Source organism: Charadrius vociferus, unplaced genomic scaffold (genome assembly GCF_000708025.1).
Source record: "Charadrius vociferus isolate BGI_N301 unplaced genomic scaffold, ASM70802v2 scaffold70, whole genome shotgun sequence".
In the NCBI taxonomy this organism is placed as follows: domain Eukaryota; kingdom Metazoa; phylum Chordata; class Aves; order Charadriiformes; family Charadriidae; genus Charadrius; species Charadrius vociferus.
In genome coordinates, this window is record NW_009646851.1 from 969,395 (window position 1) to 991,005 (window position 21,611).

Consider the following 21,611-nt stretch of genomic DNA (forward strand, 5'->3'; position numbering starts at 1 on the left):
TCTCCCTTATGAGGAAAGGCTGAGAGAGCTGGGACTCTTTAGCCTGGAGAAGAGAAGGCTGCGGGGAGACCTTATTACTACTTACAAATATCTAAAGGGTGGGTTGAAGGAGGATGGAGCCACACTCTTCTCAGTGGTTCCCAGTGACAGGACGAGGGGCAATGGGTGCAAGCTGGAACATAGGAAGTTCCGTTCCAACACACGGAAAAACTTCTTTACAGTTCAGGTGACAGAGCAGTGGCACAGACTGCCCAGGGAGGTGGTGGAGTCCCCTTCTCTGGAGATTTTCATGACCTGACTGGATGCAGTCCTGAGTAATGTGCTCCAGGCAATCCTGCTTTAGCAGGGGAGTTGGACTAGATGATCTCTAGAGGTCCTTCCAACTCTGAAGATTCTGTGATTCTTCATGGATTTACTTTGATAAAAAAGTTACAGTGTTGATGAATTCTATTCACACAAAGTATTTTGACACCTTCATTTCCAGTACCTGGAAGCTGCTATGCCAATTAAGAGCCCCAATAAGCAGTCTGCATTTTTAAAACTATTATTAAAAGATCAATAAACATACATATTTGTGATATGCAAACATTAACAGAAAAATAAATAAAAATCCACATAGGGCTAAGCTGTGCATTAAGTTACTGAAACTGTCACATAAGAAAAAGGAAAAAGAGAAAACCACATTTATGGTATAGGTTGGTTTTGCTATAGGCAAAATAAATAAGTGATGGGTAAAAGAGTGTTTATAGGATTGATGCTGAAGGAAAACCAGTGTTTCACTTAGTTCATTGGGAAGTCTTTGCAAGAAAATGTAAGTTATTAGTTTGGGTTCAATATCTTAAAACTCCTTGGTGATCCAAACAATGAAGCAGTTCTAGAAGTTACCCTTGCCTGTTGAAATTACATTTCAGTTGCTTTTTCTTTTTCACATTTCCTTGTTAAAACATATCTGACATCAATTTTCGACAGCTGGAAAACAATTCTCATGTGGGACGCCCAGTGATTTTTGAGACAGATGAAGACATAATTCATGTCTTTGGTTGAGGGAAGAATTGATCAGCCTGAAGAGAACTACTACACCTTTTTCAATAATGTGCTTTGGAAATCCCACAGGAAGGTACTCCTAAAAAACAGATTCATTTTAAATTACACACAGCAATATTCTCTCTCCAGGTTCAGGTTTTGGCCATAAATCTTGTATGCCTCATTCTTAAAAGTATGAACAGAAGCATTAACTCAGCAGCAAAACATAGTTTTTAGTGGAGATAAAAAATTGTTTTTCATGAGCCTTTCAGTATTTTCAGTCACTTAAGGGGAACTGACTGTATGATGCATGGAGAATTAATCTGGAGAGACAAAAATTGTAGATAGGACCATTTTCTTTGGTTTCTATTCAGAGATATGGAGATGCTGTTAGGAACCTTCACACTTGGAGATATATTCACATAAATATGTACATGCACATTTGTTTGAATTACCTTTTTTTTTTGGACACTCACATCTTTCCTCTCTTCTACAGGCAGATCAATTTTACAAGGCCCACAGCTCTGGCAAAGATTACAGGAGTTATATCATAATTAATATAATAATTCAGCTGCTTTCAGCTATTTACAGATGTCTTCTCCCATACATATACAGGGCAAACACACATATGCTATACAGGGCTCTACCATCACAGCTCCTCACCCAGGAGCACCCACTTGGATGCAAAGCAGGATCTCCAATGTTGCATACCATTTTGTCACACAAAACCAAGGTTGAAATGATGCTGAATATGTTACACGGCAGCAGCTCCTGCCAGACCGATAACAAGTTGCACCATTTACTGGAAAGAAAGCAAGTGCAACTACACAGCATGGTATCAAGGTAAGCAGATGTATAGTGAAGCTTGATGCTATTAGTTCTGAAAGCAGAGAGGCTGGAAAAAAAGAGCTGTTTTAAGATAAGAATAATAACAAAGACAAAAACACTGTGAGCCTAGACCCATGTAAAGGGTATGCCAAACCATATGTCTGGGTTAAGAAAGATGAAAATGGTGAGAAAGAGAGCGTGTTCCCAATGCAGTACGGTGAGGAGAGCCTAACAGTTTAATGACAGCCTTCATTTCTGCTTTGAAGCAAGGACCATGGCTCTGACAACCTCTGAATTAGGTTATTTTCCTGTTCTTTTCAGGTCACAGCTATATTTAAATCATACATTACGCATGTGGGATAATGTCATGGTTATTTGGAATAAACTCCATGAAATTCAGGTTAGAAATAACTCCTTAAACATAACTTGCAGCTGGAAAAGCCATTTCCACACTGCCATCTCAGTTCCTCAGCCCTCTCTAATTAGGTTTATACAATTGCATCTTACTCCCTAAGTGGTTAATTCAGACCATTTTATCCTCATAAGGCAGAACCTTGTCCATAATTAACTATTAAACCACTATTCCATTGTCTTCAATGGGAGCCATAACAACAGAAAACTACTTAACCAAGTAGTGTTCCAGGTATTTTATTGTATTAGAAGGCAGCCAAATTTTATCAAAATCAGAACATGAGCCTCAATCCATTGACATGAGGTGAATTCTGTATTATTACAGTCCTGGTTTTATTCGATAAATGCCCAGATGAGCTAAGAAAGATGACAGAGTGGGAGAATAAATAAAGGCAACAGTGAACGGATGGTCTACACAGCATAGCCCAGCACAAGCCCTCCAGATATGACCCTTTTCTACCTCTCAGACCTTTCTGCAATAACTGGGGCAATGCTTTCCCACAAAAATCCCACAAAATTAACCAGCATACTATTCTCCTCATAAGAGAACAAGAGAATACAGTGGTGGGCTTTTGGCTTTGCTATTCAAAAAGATGTTCACAGCAACTGGCAACTTTCTCCCTAAAGTAAAACACAGAATTATATCAACTCGAAATCCAATTAATTGTCTTTCCACCCTTTAATACACGATTACTTAATTTAAAAATGAAATGCCACTTGTAGACAAATGCTAGGAAAAGGTTAAAATCGTTCATCCCAGCTCCTACTCGTACACATTTCTGATTAATTTTTCCTCTATGACTTGTTCCTCAGCTTTCAATTAGCAATGATGCCCTGTCAGGACATCTTGTTGCCTTCTTTAACGAATAAATAAATAAATAATGTATTGGATTACAAATCTCACATCTCAACTGATAACTGGGCATATTTTACCATGTAGACTAGCAACCCAGACTCAAATTTGTCTTCTAAAAACTTATTTTAAAAGTAGGTCCATTTAAGACAGCATAAACCAGACATAATATATCCCTAACAATCTCTAAAGACTTCCCCTAGCAGCCATATAAAGAGAATACCGAGACAAACTAAAATCTGTGTGCAAATATAAGGTACTTGTTTAACTGGCTTCTTTACACGCAAAGATCTTTTCGTATTATGCAAACAAACACATAGGGGAAGGATCTTCCAAGGCACTAGTGACGGTCTCCGACTAACTTTGTTAAATTACTGTTGCTGAGTAATTTAGAAGTGTAAACAGTCATTCTGAACTGGTCACTATTAATACAAAGCTGAAAATGCAGAGACACCTGAATGGATTGTGCTTAGCCTGCAAAGAACAAACCCTAAAATTTTCATCCTCGTTAAAATACATTGGGAAAAACTGAAAAATCCGATTTATAGGTTCTCTTCTGTCTCATCACTGCAAGGAAGCAAACGCAGCTTGTAACACGTGCACTCACTGCAATACTGCAGTGTCTGCACAGTGAACCATGATCCAGACCAGGGGCTGCTCAAACAGCTCTTTGGCCGTCATCACCTTCTCTGACAGCTCTTCAGCTCCAGGGAGGAGCGGGATGACATGGTGAGCGTCCAGCACCTCTGTCTCACAAGAGGATTAAACATCCCCAGTGTCCCCCCTCGCCTGACGTGGGGTGTATCCATCAGGCCGTTACCCTGTGAAAGCAAAGCGGGCTTTCTGCTTGTGTTAAAAGATTAGGATGGAAGAACGAGAGGCTTTTTTCCAAATCCGTAGCCAGGAGTAATGCGTGCAAGCTCTAGCAAGTGCTAAACAAGGAACTATCTCCAGAAGGGCTTAAAAAATAATGAACAACAAATTACACTTTAGAAAATTCTCCTAAAAAAGCCGTGTTACACTTCAGCGCCAAAGACAGGCTGATGCAGTTCTGATCACGAGGGGACTAGCGTCACCTAGAAATACTACTGCAGAGGTAAACCCATCTTCTTGGATCTACAGCCAAGACCCCCAGCAACAGGCACATTGCCATAGAAGCAGAAAAAACTCATATAAAGAAGAAAATATTATCTTCCAACACTCAAGTTCGGGGAAATTTATCTCAGGCTATGTTCCACATGGTTCATCTCCCAGGGAAAACATCATCGCCTCACAATTACCCTCTTGGCGTAGATACACAAGAAAGGCAGCTCAGTTTGCACAGTCTTAAAAAGGGGGGTAAGAAGATGAAGTGAGAAACTTTACACTCATAACGCTTCCTATTTACTCTGTAGGGAGACAGATTATTCTTTCCATGAAAGAGATTATGCGTAGACCATAAAGTAGGAAATTAAAAAACAGAATACTCCATGTCTTGCTTGCATTTCAGTAATTGCCTGCTCTACAAACATGCTGCTCTTTTTTGGCAGTTAGTATTCTATTATTAGGAGACCACGGATCATAATGCCTTCTAATTGTCTCTATCAGTTTGGTGTATTTTCCTACTGTTGTACAGAATTTAAAAGAGTGAAAAGTAAAAACTTGAGAGGATGCTCCATCATCTACATCAGTGATATTTCATGCATGTATACTTTTGCGCAATGATTCATACTTTTCTCCAATAAATAATTTTCACGGAATTAAAAGAAAAAACACTGGCACAACTAAGCACAATTTATCCATCTAATGTTAAAATCTGGAGATTTCCAGGTAAACATGAACTTTTATATGGTTTACATGAAAAGAGATCCATTGTCATTTTGCATTTGGAACACTACCAATTTAGTAAAGATTGTATTAGTTGCTCTGTTTAGCAAAATGCAGACAATAACCTTGCAAGTTACATGACAGAGAAAAAATATTTAACAGCACTAAGGCTTGCATATCTATATATTACGAGACTGATTTTTGCTCTTATGAAAATGTTTCCATTCACATGTTCTTTTGTATTGTATAATGCTTTCTGTTGCAATTTAGACATTATTTATATATCTTTTCTATTATTTCAGTTCTAGCCATATAATCAAATTATATTAGTAAACTAGAACTACACTATCAAGACACAGTATCCACAGCCTCAACAGTATCAAAGAAACTGCCTTTACACTCTCTCAGTGGAGAAAGAAAAGGGCTAGTAGTCAGGGTTGTGGCTCTCTAGGTTCAGAGTCTGCAGATAAAATACCTTGCTCTCAACTGCTGTCACAGAGACAGACTATCCATTAGCCAACATCCCCACTGAGTTAGAGAGGAATACCAGCACTGCGGACCCTTCCCAGTAACGAACTGACAGCCAGCGCAACTCCTGGGTACAAAGGGAATGCGTCCCCTCCGGGGAACGGGGCTGAGCAACCCTCTGCTCTGATGAAGCTAGAGAGCTCATCTTCTACCATAGCTATGTTCAGCAAGGAGCACCCTTAGATTTTGTAACTCAAACTGCAAGCAAACAGCACGGCTGGTTTTTTCCCTCTAGGTTACAGAAGAGGTGGCGCTGGTCAGCACATGTCAAGCACAGATGACAGCAGCTTCACCTGGTAGGGAAGACTGCAGAAGAAGGAAGCCCCAGCAAACCTCGCAGGTGTCTGAGATACAGCCCAGCACAAAATGGGAGTCAGCTGTGTAAGACATACATATGCAAGCAAGTATCTGCACACTAAACAACAACTGGTTTGCATATTTACTTTGTCCTGTTCGGGAACGCTTCTTAGGGGGAAAAAAATAATAAAAAAAAATGTGCCTAACAGGTCAGGTTTTGATATGTCTCATTGATCCACACAACCTGCCTCCAGCCATAGACTTTATGTGGGAGGACACAAATTGACTGATTTATACATAAGATGCATTTTCCAAGCATGACTTTCCAAAAGAACACAAAACTTGCTTTTCTGTTTCCTTCCTGAAGAAATTGGCAGGAAATAGGCGTTTTCTCCTTCTTCAGTCTTCTTAGCGGTAGGAAGGCTGAAGACACCAATGCAGAGGCTGTGTTGCAGAATTCACAGACTTCGTGCCAATAAGGGAAGGTGGGACTCTCCTATGTTTTCTTTCCCCCAGAGTTATTTAACAAATTTCCTCCCCTTACTCCCTATGAGCTAGACAACTCATATTTCATTGATGCATCTGTAATAGGCAATAAAAAAGTGTGTCATACTTTAAGCTAATTTGCTTTAAAAATGCCACTCAACCTGCACTAGTATGCTTATTTGCAGTACTTGCCTAATTGACACAACTTTATAGGGCCTAGAAAATATATTATAAATTATCTCCTTGGAGGACAGGAATTAAAACTGCATAAAAAGGAAGAAAAAAATATTATGACACCTCCCATTTTCATGGGACCATTAATTAAAAAGTAAGTTAAACTGTATAACGCCATCATTGACAGGAAACTCCACGTCTTGTAGACACAGTCCTGCTAAAATAAAATAAAATTAATAATCCAATCAAAAAAGATACGTTTTCATCCAACACTACCAAGTACCCACCTAACTCATCATCTCTCCCTTCCTGCACAATTCCCTAGTCGGTGATTAAAAGGAGTGACAAAAACCTTTGACTTCTCACCTGGCTGTAGGGGAAAGAATAAGTGGTTTGATTTTCTATGGAAGACAGAAGTCCCTCCCTACACAAAATACCTACCACAGACACCGCAGGCTACTGAAGTAAGAGTTCTCTTCTGTTGTCTGGATAACACAAGTGTTCTTTTACAATATTTTTAATTAGGCAACAATAATGACTTAACATCATACACATATAATATGTAATTTTGTACTGTTGGCAACAAGCAGAACAACAGGGAGAGGACACCTAGTGGTGATCTGTGATAATTAGGGTTGGTAGCGCAGAAGCAACAGATGAAGCCGTTAATGCAGGACCTGATTTGGCAAAGCTCTTACACACTTACTTAATTTTTAAGCACTTTAGTAAGACTTAGCATTCAAGCAAGCTTGTATTTATGAGCTTTTCTGGATCAGCATTACTGTGATTATTAGAAATAAACCAGTAAAAATTAGAATAAGACACGTCTCTGCGATACGCTCAGAAATATATTTCATTAAACACCTGAGCTTTAGCAAACATCTAGAATGGATATCAACACTTATGTGGGTTCCTGAACTTTGAAAAGATTTGGCAAATTGAAAACCAGATTTCGGTACAAGTCAAACCAAAACAAGACCTGGCTGAAATTTACAATGATCACATATTTTACGTGATGATTTTTTCCAAAACATAACCTTTACAGCACATCTTGCAATAAGCATTCAGTCACTTTAAAATTGGTTTTAAATCTACATAATCAGACATCTCAGAACAATAAAGACCTAGAGTACAGGTTTAGAAGTGCCACTTCTATTTACTCATACATCTACTAGGTCTTGTCCTGTGATTAGAACAGCTGTAAGCAAAGGTATTAAACTCTGGTTTTTAAGCAGCTTTTTGGAAAATATAAATTTTAAATTTATATCATAGACAAATGTAAAGCAAAATAGCGTATCATTTGACATGTAATAAAGTATTCATTCCTAATTGTTAATATCTTTTATTTTTAATTGTTCTGCTATCTATGACCATATTTAACTAAGAATAACTCACTAGTTGCACGCAAACCTATGTAAAACATTCAGGAATTAGAATTAGAATAAGAAGTAGGTCCAGTATATCTTGTTTGTTATTTTTAGGAATCTATGATTAAAAAAAAAAAAACTCCAAAACAAACCCACTGTCAGTAGGCAAAAGTATAATTTCTGCAATCACTAATTTAAATAATATTTTTCTTCTTGCATGTTATAGTATATAATTTTATGATCTATTTGTCAACATCTGAGTTCTATAGGACTGGAATTCAATTGTAGATATTGTAGCCAAAAAGCAGTTTTAGGACAATGTGAATCTGCAAATTCAGTAAATTAATTCCTGCCAGCATATCTCCTGTCCCTTTGTTAAAGTGTTTCTTCCCATTTCCACTGAGTCATTCACTTGGATAAGCTAGTAACAGCAGACTGATACGAATATATCAATCAGATTTCAGATATATTGCACCACAGGCTATAACTCTGTTCCCTCATAACAGTTAAGGAGAAAGCTTCTGCAATGCATACATTATTTACCTCAGTATTGTTCTACATGTCTGTTACCAGCTTGTTCTTCATTTATTTAAATGATATGGAAATAAATTAAGAAAAGGAACTGCGTTTCACCAGTATCATATAAAAATCTTTCAGATTTTTGCCTATTTATCTTGAAGTTCAGGATACTGACCAACTAAAGTCCAGGTATGTGATACTAAAAAAGAAAAAGCTCAATTTCAATCTGCCTTTTCTGGTGAAGGACATATAAATAACTCAGTGGGATTAACAGCCTTATTATACAACCTGGTTTGTGCATCAGTCAGTTTTCCATGAAGTATCCTCTTGGCAGCTTATGAAGAAAGAGTTTTCTGGATGTCCTCTCAGTATTTTTGACATAATGCTTATTACTCTGGATCCAAATACATAGTATTTCACATTTATCTGCACCACAGTTAAAACCAACATGTCAGCCCACGTGCAAAAACTATTAAATCCTTTTAACCACGCACAAACAGGCTCCAGTTCTGTGTCATAAAAATTAGTTAACAGTTGCTCCCTGTTGTGCATGTGCAAACACACACAATACAGGAAAGATGACCATCAGCAGCAAAGGTGTCACTGACTACCCCTACGGGATCATTCAAATATTGCTTCCTAATTGAGCACAGTTCATCCCTACCCAGTTCTTTTGTTTTAAGACATTACAATGCTATAACACATAAATTCTCCAAAGTGGTAATGGATCACCATGCAGAACAGGCACACAAACTATATCCAATGCAATAACAATCCAAAGTAATAATCAACCTCTGAGACAACAAATGTCAGATATGAAAATCCATGACCACCTTCATTTCTGGTATCTGTAAAATGCTAAACAAAAAAAAAAAAAGAACATTTTTTTTCTGGTGCATGTTTAATTTTGGGATTTATCAGAACCCAATTCAGTCTATATATTTATCACTGTTCTCACAGTCATGAGAAATCTTTTTTAAAAGCAGCCACAGAGCTTTTGCTGCTTTATTGCAGTCTCAACCTCCCCCCCAAAAAAAACCCCAAACCTTCGAACCCTCTTTCACCTGCCTGAGAACATCCAGGGAGCACTATGTGCTATCATACACAAAAGATGAAGTCCACTTATTTTTCAATACTTGTCAAATAAAGTATCATACAATAATTATTTCACAAGTTTTACTAGTGGAATCAAAGGTGAGGTTACAATCAAGCAGTCGTTAGCTAAACATTAAATGGACCAAACATCATCTATTGCCGGTTTGGACCACATCCTCTGGTCACTTCTAGTCCCACTTAGCGGCCAATTCAACTATTTTTCATTTAGAATACCTGATTTATCTTTGACAACAGACGGAAGGGGGAAAAAAAAAAAAAAGGGTATTCATTTCTCTGCTTAGTAGGCTTTATAGCAGCAAGCTATTAACTCAAGCTGCCAGAAAGTAATGTCATTGAATGCATTTCAGAAGGTTGTCTCTCTGTAAAGCACAGATGAGAGAAAAGCACAGCTTTATGGTAGAACTGCAAAATATGCTTAATCATTTGCCTTAGTTAAATTGAGTACAAAACCGCAGTGCTCTATTTCTGTGTCAAAAACATAGTTACACCGCATTACAGGGAGGCAAAAAGAAGTAGAATGTAAAAAATACAGTAATAAAAATAATGACTTATTTCAGGAGCTTTTTGAGAAACAACTATAAATCTATTAGACTTTTATACTTAGTATCATCCAGCATCATGGCATTTTTAAATATAATTTGACTTTGTTTGTGAAATGGCTTCCCATTTAGGTTTCTGTTAAATCGGAAAGTGAATATAATACTAGAGATAACCAGCATAAAAAGCACTAGAAATGGTACCAAATCATCCTTCAATATTCATTTCATTAAATAAATCTTTATCAAAGTAGGTAAATAAATTTATGCAAATCTATTTTAATAGTGCTTCCACGAAAATTTTACAAAATAATTTTCATTACACTTCCTGAAAGAAAGGTTTAGAAAACAGCAGGTTTTTTTCCCATGTTTTTAGTACTCCCTTTTCAAATATACTATGATATTTAGAACTACAGAAATGGGGACAGGCAAGAAATAAAATGACTTAATCATGGTGGTATATGCCAAAGCATCAAACAATTCCTAGCCATGAGGATGCCAACTTAGGGAATGCCATAATTTCCTGGAAATGTCACCATGCCGAATTAGCAGGCAGCATAAGGTCACATCTGGAAATAGTGCAGTTGACAGTTTAGAAGGCAATGACTCAAAATTTGAACTACCTATTTGTTTGTAAAGAAGGTCAGTATTTGATATATTCGGCCTACACACAGCCTATGAACAAAACAATGAACATTCTAGGAAATCTGCCCAATTATAAATGGTTTGAATTTCTCCTGAAATAGAAAAATATGAACAGGTATTTTAAATTCTCTGTGATTATAAAACTATTAACTTCGTAAGTTTATGTGCTAGTCACCAAACTCAAATGTATTTTCAGGTGGTTGCTAAAATTTCTAATATTCTCAGTAGGAGCCCATCCATGCTTATTGTGTTGATCGTCCCAAACATATTTTTTGGTCTCTGTTAGCAGAGGGAAGATGGTTGCTCTGTGGTGGGTTGTTTTTTTTCCGAAAAGGCTTTTCTACTAGCACTGGTATGTAATTACACTAATCAGTGAGTAAAAACTCTTTATTCCATTCTGGTTCTGTTCTAGCTCTTCAGAGAGACCTGACTAGTTTTCTGTACGAATAAGATCTTAACAAATGATGTAATAACCATGTAAATCTTACCTCTTCCCACTGGTGTATGTATCTAATCAGTCTTGAAAGGCGTAATAAACGTAACAGGCTGAGGATTTTTGTAAATCTCACAATACGAAGTGCTCTTGCTGTCTTGTAAACCTCTGAATCCATTCCTTTTTCTACAATGAGAAAGATATAATCCACTGGTATTGATGAGATGAAGTCAACCACAAACCAGCTTTTTAAGTAATTCATCTTAATGATTTTAGGGTCCAGTATTATTTCAGAGCTGTCTTCATTTACAGTCCCAGTTCTAAAATTCATGATCAAGTCCAATAGAAAAACAGTGTCTGATGCCACATTGAAAATAATCCATGGTGTTGTTGTTTGTTCTGTGAAGAATGTGATTCCAACTGGTATAATGACAAGGTTTCCAACCATCATTATCAGCATGATTAAGTCCCAGTAAAACCTTAAAAAAAAGGAAGAAACAGAATGGTTGATGAACTGTGGTAAAACACACTTAGAAAAAGGGTCTCAATCATGCTGCCAACTTCACCTCAAGATGCTTAAACATTTTGTTAATGCTAAGAAAACTATCATTGTTTTGACCCATTCAATATATTCACAGTCAGTAGAGAAGACAAAGTAATTAATACATTCCACTATGTACCTTCCTTCTCAAGAATACGCATCTAGGATAAAGACAGTACCATGGCGTATCACTCCATGGCATATCTGAAAGTTGTGCAACTGTGGTACTCAGTAGACTTCTCCAGACTCCTGTCAAAACCTATTAGTGTATTTATATAACTAAAATTGATGTCTGGTGCCAATCAGAAGTGCTTTAGCAATGCAATATTTTTTTAAGGCTTCTATCCAAATGGAAACCCAGATATCTAACAGACAACATATTAAATGTAAGTACCTCTTTGCAAATGTACTCATACCATTACAGTGCTGGAATAAAATTACAGGAAGATAAAAAAAGCACTGAAACAAAAAATAGAAACAAAAATTAGATAACATCAAAACCTTCATCCACTTTTACAACCTGAATTGAACTTCCATGTATTTTTACAAACTCATAGTCTATCTTCTTTCAGAGCTAGCTAAGAAGCCTGGACAATAATAGCTGCAACTTGCACAGTATAAAATGGGTACTGCATTTCCCCATTTTGCTCCAGAAGTATCTAAAGGCTCCCTCTAATACTGTCAGAATGCTGCTAACAGTGCCTGATGCAGATGGCAGAGAGCCACACTCATAACTTTAGTATCTATTATAGAAATGGTGAGTAAACCCACCCGTTACACTGAATATACATCTATCCTGAGGGAAGATTTCCAGGGGATGGTAGTATATACTCGACAGATTTTTAAAAAATTATTATAACTCCTAAATGTTAAATTGTTATAGAAAGTTATTCTTTTCCAATAAAAGAACTGAAACTGACCTTGAGAAAGCCTGAACCCAACACATGACCTCTTGTTCTGCTTGAGAACACAATCTATTCAACTAAAGGTGATTTGGAGAGGCACAGAAACCAGTCAACAACAGTTCCCCATGGACTTATTAGACTTCCTAAAAGACTAGAGGCAGAAATGTCTCCACAACTAAGTATTTCCCTGCTCCAGCCCTCCGTCGCAGTGGGGTCCCGCTCACTGGGCACGTGATAGACATGCCACCAGCGCACCACTCCAGCACTGACTTCCAGGCCACTTCCATCATACTAGCACCAACCTCCTGGCATGGCACAAACACCCTCATCTTGGTAACGGGTTCGTGGCAGTCAACAATAATAGTAGTTTAACTGACCATAAAACATTTCAGAACCACTAGTTTAGTTTTTGCTAGACTTGCACAGACTATGTGGATTACACTAGATTTCAGAGACTGCTTCTTGTATTCACCACATGATCCTGGTTTATAAATTCCCTTTGTTTCGTGTTTATGTGTGAAAATACTTCTTTTTACAAATTGCTGATCTGAGAATTTAAATAATTAACTGTAACTGTAAAACACACTAAAGGAAGCATAGGATTAAGAGTGGCATGAGAATTCCCAGTTTGAAAATTCTTTATTCCAAGATAAATTTACAGAGATTAAGCTTGACTATCATTTGAGAGAGTAGCTGGCAAAGTACGTTTAACTGGTACTCAGAAATTACATGAAGTAGACTCTAGAAGTAATTCCCTGTGTACCACAATGTGATTTATGTCTTACACATTTTCAATCTGACAATAAATGTGACTACTAAGTGCTATAAATACTCAGTTTCGTCCAGGCTGTATGCATTTTTGCTTAGCATGTGATGGTATTCACCATATCCGTGCCATATCTGACAAAAACTTGCCGATTCATTTTTTTAAATGCATGTAATAGGCTTCTTGCTGTGCTAGATTCCTTATCAATAATCTAGAATGACCACAGAGAAGGAACCACTAAGTTCATGTATCAATGCTGCTATTACCTACAGTTACAATTACCAAAAACACTTTTACAATGCTGTCGACCGAAATATTTCACAAAACTGTTCTGGGGGAGTAAATGTCTCCAAGGAATCCTGAAAATGAGTGGTAAACAACTAGGAAATAATCACAAGAGGCGTACTTGTATCTGTGGCTCACTCCTAAGCAAAGCATTGCTTCATTTCAGATTGACCTTTACAATTCACCGGCAATGGGAGCAGTTATGCAACGAAGGCTAACCAAAGCCGCACAACAACCAGCCACCCAGCCAACACAAAATATAATACAGAACCAGGTGTTTTTATCCTACAGTAATCCTCAGCTTAAAGGATCGTTATGTACTGTTATCATGCAAAACACAGTGGAATTCCTGATGTCGAATGTCAGCAAAAGTAGCAGCGTTAGGGTTTCAGTAATAAAGTAAGATTGAATGCTAGGGACTATGAGATTGTACCGGTTCTGTAGTTTGATTTTAGCCCACAATATAGTATAAGCTGATTAGTTAGTAAGCAAAATTCTTATTCTATTACGATTTATTTTTCATTTAGAAATGGATCAAACATTGTCTTTTAGGAAAATGTTTCCAAATTCCATTCTGTTGGCCATGTTACATGATATTTTTCTTTCAGGTGAGAAAAACTCGATGTAACTCCCTGTATTGCCCTTCTGCGACCTGTGCAGAGAATGTAATACAATGCGTTCCTTGCCTACCAGTTCAGAACATCCTACTATTCATGTAACCAAGAGCGAGATGAAAAGCTTCACGAGTCAATGCAAGGAGCTGCTATTGAGACACTGAGGTAGCCCTTTGTTTCAAACTAATTGTAGCATTATTTATTTATTTTTGCTACTCCCCCTCCCCCATTGAGGATGGTTATAAATTTAAAACTTACAGAGCTCCACATTTGTATAAGTTACTATAAAATATTGACAAAAAGCAAGGAAGAGATAGGCCTATGACACAAAATTGAGGAAAAAAAAATGACAGCCTGGGGGTAATAAGCTCTTTCAGAGCTCATAATTGGAAGTGAGAACTGACCTTACCCCATAGCAAACAGCTATAGAGCTTACTGCTCCTCTGAAGCTAACTTAGTACAGCTACTGCTCGTCGTCATTAAGTGAAGGTACAGAGGTCAGCACCACACCACACTGAACTATTCCTGAAACTTTTTAAATGCTTCTAAATGACTTGGAGGTTTACTATCTCGAGGTGAAAAAAAGGCTTCAAGTATGAAAAAAGTATTAAAAAACAGTTTTAGGACATATTTTTTATCATTTTAAGATTATTTTATACAGAAATAAAAAAAAACACGCTAATTATTACTTCGGTATTCTCAAATAAAACTAGTTGTACTCAGTCATCTTTTAGTGATCTTTTCACTCTTAACTTATCTACTGTACTTTCAAAACTTACGGTAATAACACGGTTGTTTTTAAGCTCTGGAACATGGTGCTGAAGCTTTGGTGGTTTATTTATTGCCACAGGCTATCTTGGATAGGATGAACAGTCTGTTCAAAATGAGTGCCTACCCAAGCAGCGATAAAAAACTTTTAAACGTAAGGCAATATGAATTCTAACAGGCATTTTATTTTCCACTTTATATATCCAACACAAAGAAAAGTGAGTCTTAAAGGAGCAAATTTCAGCTCTAAGTTAGTTAATTTGCTGCATAATTTTCTGTATAGACAACTGTGTATCGACCCAGCAGAAGTTATTGTCGTCTCACAAACCACACAAGGGAGCGAACAGCATCTCTAAGGCACTGAGTGCTGTGAATTAAGGTGACAGAGCAGTCAAGGATTTGCTTAAGTTTTCTGAGTTTCCAGAAAGATCATCAAAGTCTGATTATTTAATCAAAAAGAGCAAAACGTATCAGTAAAACTTCATGAAATTCAGTCACAAATACTCATCATCCATGTTATAAAGTGGAAGGTCTTTGCAAAAGATATTCATTCAAATCGTTTGTAAAATATCTTTTGAACCAAACCTGATGCATCTGAGACAGGATTTCACTCTGCACATTCAGAGAATCAAGAACTGTAACAAATGTTCACAAAGCTCCTCTTTAGTTAAATATTTTGATTGACTAGCAGATGCTCAGTGAAATGAACACTGACTTTTTTTATCTCACCTTCAAACACAGCTTTATTTCTTTTGCTTTCATGGATCACCGGTTCACCTAACAGAGAAATCAATGTGCTATATAAAACAAAACAATCTTAGTAGAAATAACAGTAGTTTAAAACTTTATTACAGTATACTGTAACAAGCACTAAACTTGGTATTATCCATGTCAGAATTTGATTCTTATAGAACATGCCATCTTACTCTTGCTGTGTAACTATATTATTCTTTTCGTAAGAGAGATCAAAACATCTGCGACTTGCAGATAATCACTGGGGTGTGTTGAAAAGGACAGGAGAATGAAGAAGGAAGGGTTTTCTTCAGGGGATGCAAATTCTTTTCATGATTGCACAGGTGTCTGCTTGAAAACTTTCTGAAAAATCATCACCATTTTTTTTCACATCGTGAAAGCGAGGATATCCCCTTCTGCCCAGCTCTCCATTTTCATTCTGCCCATCTGTCTCTCTCTTAGACATACACACACCTAGAGGAAAGCATGCTTCTTCTGGGAAAAAAAAGGCATACAAATTAAATTTGAAAATCCTCTATTTTAACAAGCAATATTGCATTCAACACCGTCCATGGAACAAGTTCTGTTTAAACGTTGCAAATCTCTTGTGGAGTGCTTCCAAGATTTTGGCTCATGATTTTGGCTCATGATTTCTTAATTTTAAAATTTCCAAACTTAGAATTTACTGTAACCTAACTGTGATCACATTAATAAAAATGCACTAAAATGACTAGTGAAGTGTCACCTTGTATTGGCCAGTTTTGTGCTAGCAAACGCGTTACTTCTGCAGTTGTGTTGTCCTGTATGGATGAAACTTTCCTCATCTGAATGTACTTAATTTTGCAAAGCTTTAGGGAGACTAAAGGTCAGGTTTTGTTTTTCACTTTGTTTTTAAATATAAACAGTTGTCCTGAAATTGTTGATTTATATTCTTTTTTCTCCTTTATTTCCACTCTAACAGCTTTTAGCTTATGTTAAGTAAAAACAAACAAGGAATCTTGCAAGGCTGAAACAGAGTCCCTTTCGTGGCTCACCCCTTTCGATTATAAAGCACACACTACAGTGGAGCATCTCCTACACTTCAAATGCTGAGGCTGAAGGGCAGAAACATAAAGTAGAAGGTTTTCACACTTTCTTGGGTGAAGATTTCATCAATATTTGCTCTTCTTTAATTAAAGCCTAATGAACTTTCACTGACTTAGCTAGGTAACCTGCTGAGGCAGCAGAAAAGCTTTCTCTACCTGCCCAAGACTGGTCAGTGTGGGATGAAGCAGAGGCTGATGTTCTGAAAACTCAGTTTCCCTACCCAAGTTATGAGCAGTGGTGGACCTGGGAATCTTCCAGCTTAATGGTTTCATTCTGATTCAGACTAAAAGTGATTAAAAAATAAAATAGTAATGAAGTTTTCAGTCCACCAGAAATCTTTATTCAATTTCAGACTAATACTGAAGTCTTTTACTTCAAGGTTAGCCATATATACCTAGAGATCCAATTTATGTGCCTTGCTGTTATTTTTTAAATATTGATGCAACTTTCTACCTGGGAGCAGAAAAGGAATTCAAAGATTAATAAAAATCAATACTGAGTCTTCTTTTTTATGTAGCCATAGAACAAATCTAAAAATTGCGAACCTGCACAATTTCAAAGAGATTTCATGAGTTTTACCAGGTAACTAAACACACTTAGCAGTGGAGATTTTCAACTTGTTGCTCAGTTGTGATTCTATGCACAAGGCAGATGATTAGATAAACACAGCTCTCAGGGGACCTGATCAGAGCCCAGTGGAGCCAATGAACAGCAATTTACTACTTTCAAAAGGCTTTGGTTACAGCATTTGGTTAGGTTTAAAGCTTGAGCACTTCAAAGGCTTGATTACTGGAAAGGAAAATCACAGTATTGTCCACAGAAAGTGACTATAAAATTAACTAATTAACATTACACGAATACGTATATATGTATGTGTATTTTCAGTAAATTCAACTAATATTTAAGCAGTGGACATTTAATCACAAGGTTTTTAATTCTTGGTAAGCATGCAGTAGCTTCTGTCTAAAGTTTTTATAGTATTTTATATGAATTAACAAATTAAATCTCACATTTCTGAGAAATAAAGGTACAGGAGTAATGTTGCCCTCATTGCATGCATGGGAGGAAGAAGAGGACAGAGAAATTATATAATATGGCAATATTATTTAATGATGATTCTCTTTGGTTTTAGCCAATAATCCCCTACCACAAGTGCTTGAATACATGTTTGTTTGCAGTTGCTTTTCCTCCAGAGAAACTTATTAAACTACAGTAGAAAGAATTAAAGCCTGACTTCCACTTAACCTTGGGCAGGAACAGTGCACCACTGCCAGTGGAGCTCTGATACTGCTTTTGCACTCCTCTCATCTTTACACAGTTCCTCCTTTCTTCAGCCCCATTCCTTGGTGAAAAGGCAGGGTGATGCTCCTGTCTAGAAAGCTACCAGCTAGGAAAAAAGTGCTGATGAAGAGTCAGGACTCACAAATTAGTTTTCTCCTGGAAAAATCTGAATCTGTCTATGCTTATCTGTATGGTGCTCAAAACAGATATATTTCACATCATCAAGACTGCTTCTGCATTGACACGCATCACAGCACAAGTAACCTATCTTCCTCAAATTTACCCTCCCCATTCAAACTGTTAGACCGTAGCCTCTCAGTATAAGGCAACATTTTGTGTAGGGACTTCAACTGATTTGTTTCAGTTTCATATTACCAACCCTTAAACCAACTGCAAATTCTGATTCTTTAAGTGTCAGCATATTTCTGTAGTGGATCACTGTACAATACACATTCACATTCTCAAATTAGAAATGACCACTTTACAGGCATGAGGAAAAAGTTTGAGAGAGACAGATCTAAAAATATTTCAGCTGCAAAATAATCTCATCTTTCATGTTGGAACACTTGCATTAATTAAGAATTTTGTAGTGACAGTAATTTTAAGAGTGCCATTTAGAAACATGACATTTAGGATGCCTCCATACTAAGTAAAAAATCAGAGGCTTAAATTGGGAGAAGCCTTCTGTAATTCTTCTCAACAAAGCATCCTATAGAAAGGAAGGCAACTTAACCCACACCTGTGTCGTGGTTTGGGCCAGACTGGCCACTGAGGCAAAACGACAGATGCTCTCCCCCAGCTCTCTCTCCATGGAAAGGGAGGAGAGAGAGAAAGAGACTTACAAGTTTAGAGGGAAATAAATTCCTTTAATAATCAAATATTAATAAGAAAATAATAAAAAAGGAAATAATGAAATATATACAAAACCGTATCAAGCTCCCAGGATGACAATTGCATCACCGTCTGGCACTGGGGCAGTCCCAGGCTGGACCCAGTGATGGACGGGAACTGGATTCCGGATCTGGATTCAGGATCGGGATCAAAGGCAGACAAACAGACAGAGTCCTCCTGGGACAGCGGCCACTGAAGAAAGAGGGCTGACCCTTTGATCCCTCAGCTTTTATACTGAGCATGAGGCAGATGGGACAGAATACCCTGTGGGTCAGTTTTGGGTCACCCGTCCTGTCCGCTCCTCCCCACAGGTGGGACCCCTCTACGCTTTTCCGCTTCCGACCCTCCAACGGGGCAAATAACAAAGTTCACTGCCCTTGGGGGTCACAGCAATAAGTCTAAGCAAGAGCCTCTCTGCATACCATGGCTGGGCATCAGCTATAAACACAGGTCTGATCACTCTGAGACCGAACAGTGTCTGCACAAGATGCTGTTAATTTCAGTAGCTGCAAAGTAAAATTACTGAACAGAAAATTGGTTGTCTTACCTTAAACCTGGACAACCCCCTTGCAAAACCAAAAAAGCCAGACAATATCACCTAATATTCTTCTTTAATAGATTTTTTTTTTATTTTAATGAGTTCGATCTCCCAATTATCAGTGTAATCTTTAAAGTTTATGCTAATGGGGAAAAGTCCATTTTCTCAACTTATCTTCAGAGAAGGAGATGATGGGAAAGACATTGCTCAGTAGCTATTGATAGATCTTGGTCATCAGGTTTGGTGAGGAGACTGGCCTGTAAGCACCAAATGAGTTGGGACAATTAGTTTTTTGATGTGAATACCTCTGACAAAAAAAACAAGACTAGGACCATCAGCTTGGTTCACATAAGACACGGAGATTTCTGGTATTTGACATATATACTACTACTAACAATTTCATTCTTAAAATCAGAGGTAAAACTGGCTTTGTGCATATAACTGTACAAAGATACAGTACTTTTGGACAAGCAGCTTCAAACACGAATTTTCATTTGCTAGAATTTGGTGTATCATTTCTTGAAAAAGTTCATTGAAGGCAGGACTGGGGTCTATGTTTAAACTTTAAAAAAAAAAAAAGAAAAAAAGAGGTAGTCTTCAAATTCATGAAGGGAAAAATCAAAGACGTGAAAAAGTGTAAAAGAACTACAGATAAGTATAAAACAAACTGATGGATTATACATGCAGGCTTTGTACTCCTACATGATGAGTGACAACAAATATACATGCCTGAATATTTTTTGGCTCCAAAGCCTAAGTTTCCTCAAATATAAAAATTTCACAGGTTTCAACCTTTCAAAATAAGTACTGTTTGACGAATCAGTAAGTTTTTTTATTGTAATCCCAGAATATCATATGTTGCAGTAAATAATTTGCTTCAAAAGGTAATTAAATATAATTAAAATATTTATGTATTTAAAAATATGCTAATGACGTGTTTGTTCCTTAATGGCTTATTGTGAAAATAACATGAGAAACTGATGAATTTGTCTTCAAATCAAATAAAAATTATATTTTTCTTCATTTTTACTTATACTTTGATGAAAAAGGATTAAAATACATTTCAGACACTTTTTTAGAAAAGCAAAGGAAAAAGGAAGCTCAAACTCACAACAGAGCAACATAATCAGTAACTACGGTCAGGTCACGTGCATCCCCTTTTGCAAAACAGCTCAATACTGAGAGCTCTCACCAACGCCCAGGAAAATCCATCTGACTTTCCTCATCTACCTGCAGGCAGCTGACCCCAGGATCTCCCACCTCTTGGAAATCCATTACCCGCAAGCCCTAGTGTGTCTCCTGAAGCGAGGTACACTACTGACACGTTCTCTTTCTCTAAACAAATACAACCCAGAGCAGGAACCAAAACCTTCTTCCCAGGGAGGGCAACCGCTAGACCGGAGAGGCATTGTCACTTTTTTTGCTCCATCAAAGCAGAACAACTCTGAGACGTGATATAGTATTGAAAGTATCCATGCCAGAAGTGCTATGCATAGTAAATGTAGAGGTTCAAATCCTCTCCAGCAGAGGATGGAAATTACTCTGCACTTCCAACATGCAGGTTGAATGGTTTTGATTCCTGAACCAATACAGGAGACATTCAGGTACACGCTCAAATACGCACCCTGAAAATTGCATTAGTATGAGTACTGAATTGTTATTTTATTATTTTTATTAACTGAATTAATTGTACCAATTTATCTAAAAATCGACTAATTTAAAATGCAATGTGCACAACACAAAATATTTTAAGAAATTAAAGAAGTAGTCTTTCACTAGCTTGCTTATACCTTTCCCCATTTGTATTTATTAGGAACCCCTTTTTACAGGGTTATGCACCTTAGCAGCTCACCGCTAACGAGCGGGCAGGAAGGAGAATGCTCAGCTAGGAAATTCAACATTCAGTTTTTCCATTATCTTTCAAAACATAATTTTATACTTCATACAGAACACCTATCCCTACCAGAAATAAAATGCAGCTCTTGCAGGTATCTCCTTCCACCAGCCGCATTCAGAAATCCTCTTTTTTTTTTTCCATTATTCCACTTGTACCCAGATCTATCTGCTAGCCATTTGCCTTCCACAGTATTTAAGCATATGCAATGTAATTTTAACATTTCTTTAAAATTTTCCAATTTACATACTGCACATTTGAGTCTTGCCATCCTTCTGACAGGATAGC

The 21,611-nt window shown here is 37.3% G+C and overlaps 1 protein-coding gene across 1 annotated transcript in view; it reads right to left on the reverse strand.

Moving 5' to 3' along the window:
* Nucleotides 1-20,704, reverse strand: part of HCN1 (hyperpolarization activated cyclic nucleotide-gated potassium channel 1) — a 197,094-nt gene extending 176,390 nt beyond the window's left edge. Inside the window, exons 1-2 of the mRNA XM_009894211.1 lie at nt 20,622-20,704; nt 11,078-11,501 (exon numbers count right to left, since the gene is read on the reverse strand). Coding sequence (XP_009892513.1) covers nt 11,078-11,501; nt 20,622-20,704 — 507 coding nt within the window. The remainder of the gene's footprint in view (nt 1-11,077; nt 11,502-20,621) is intronic.
* Between the last annotated feature and the right edge of the window lie 907 nt (nt 20,705-21,611).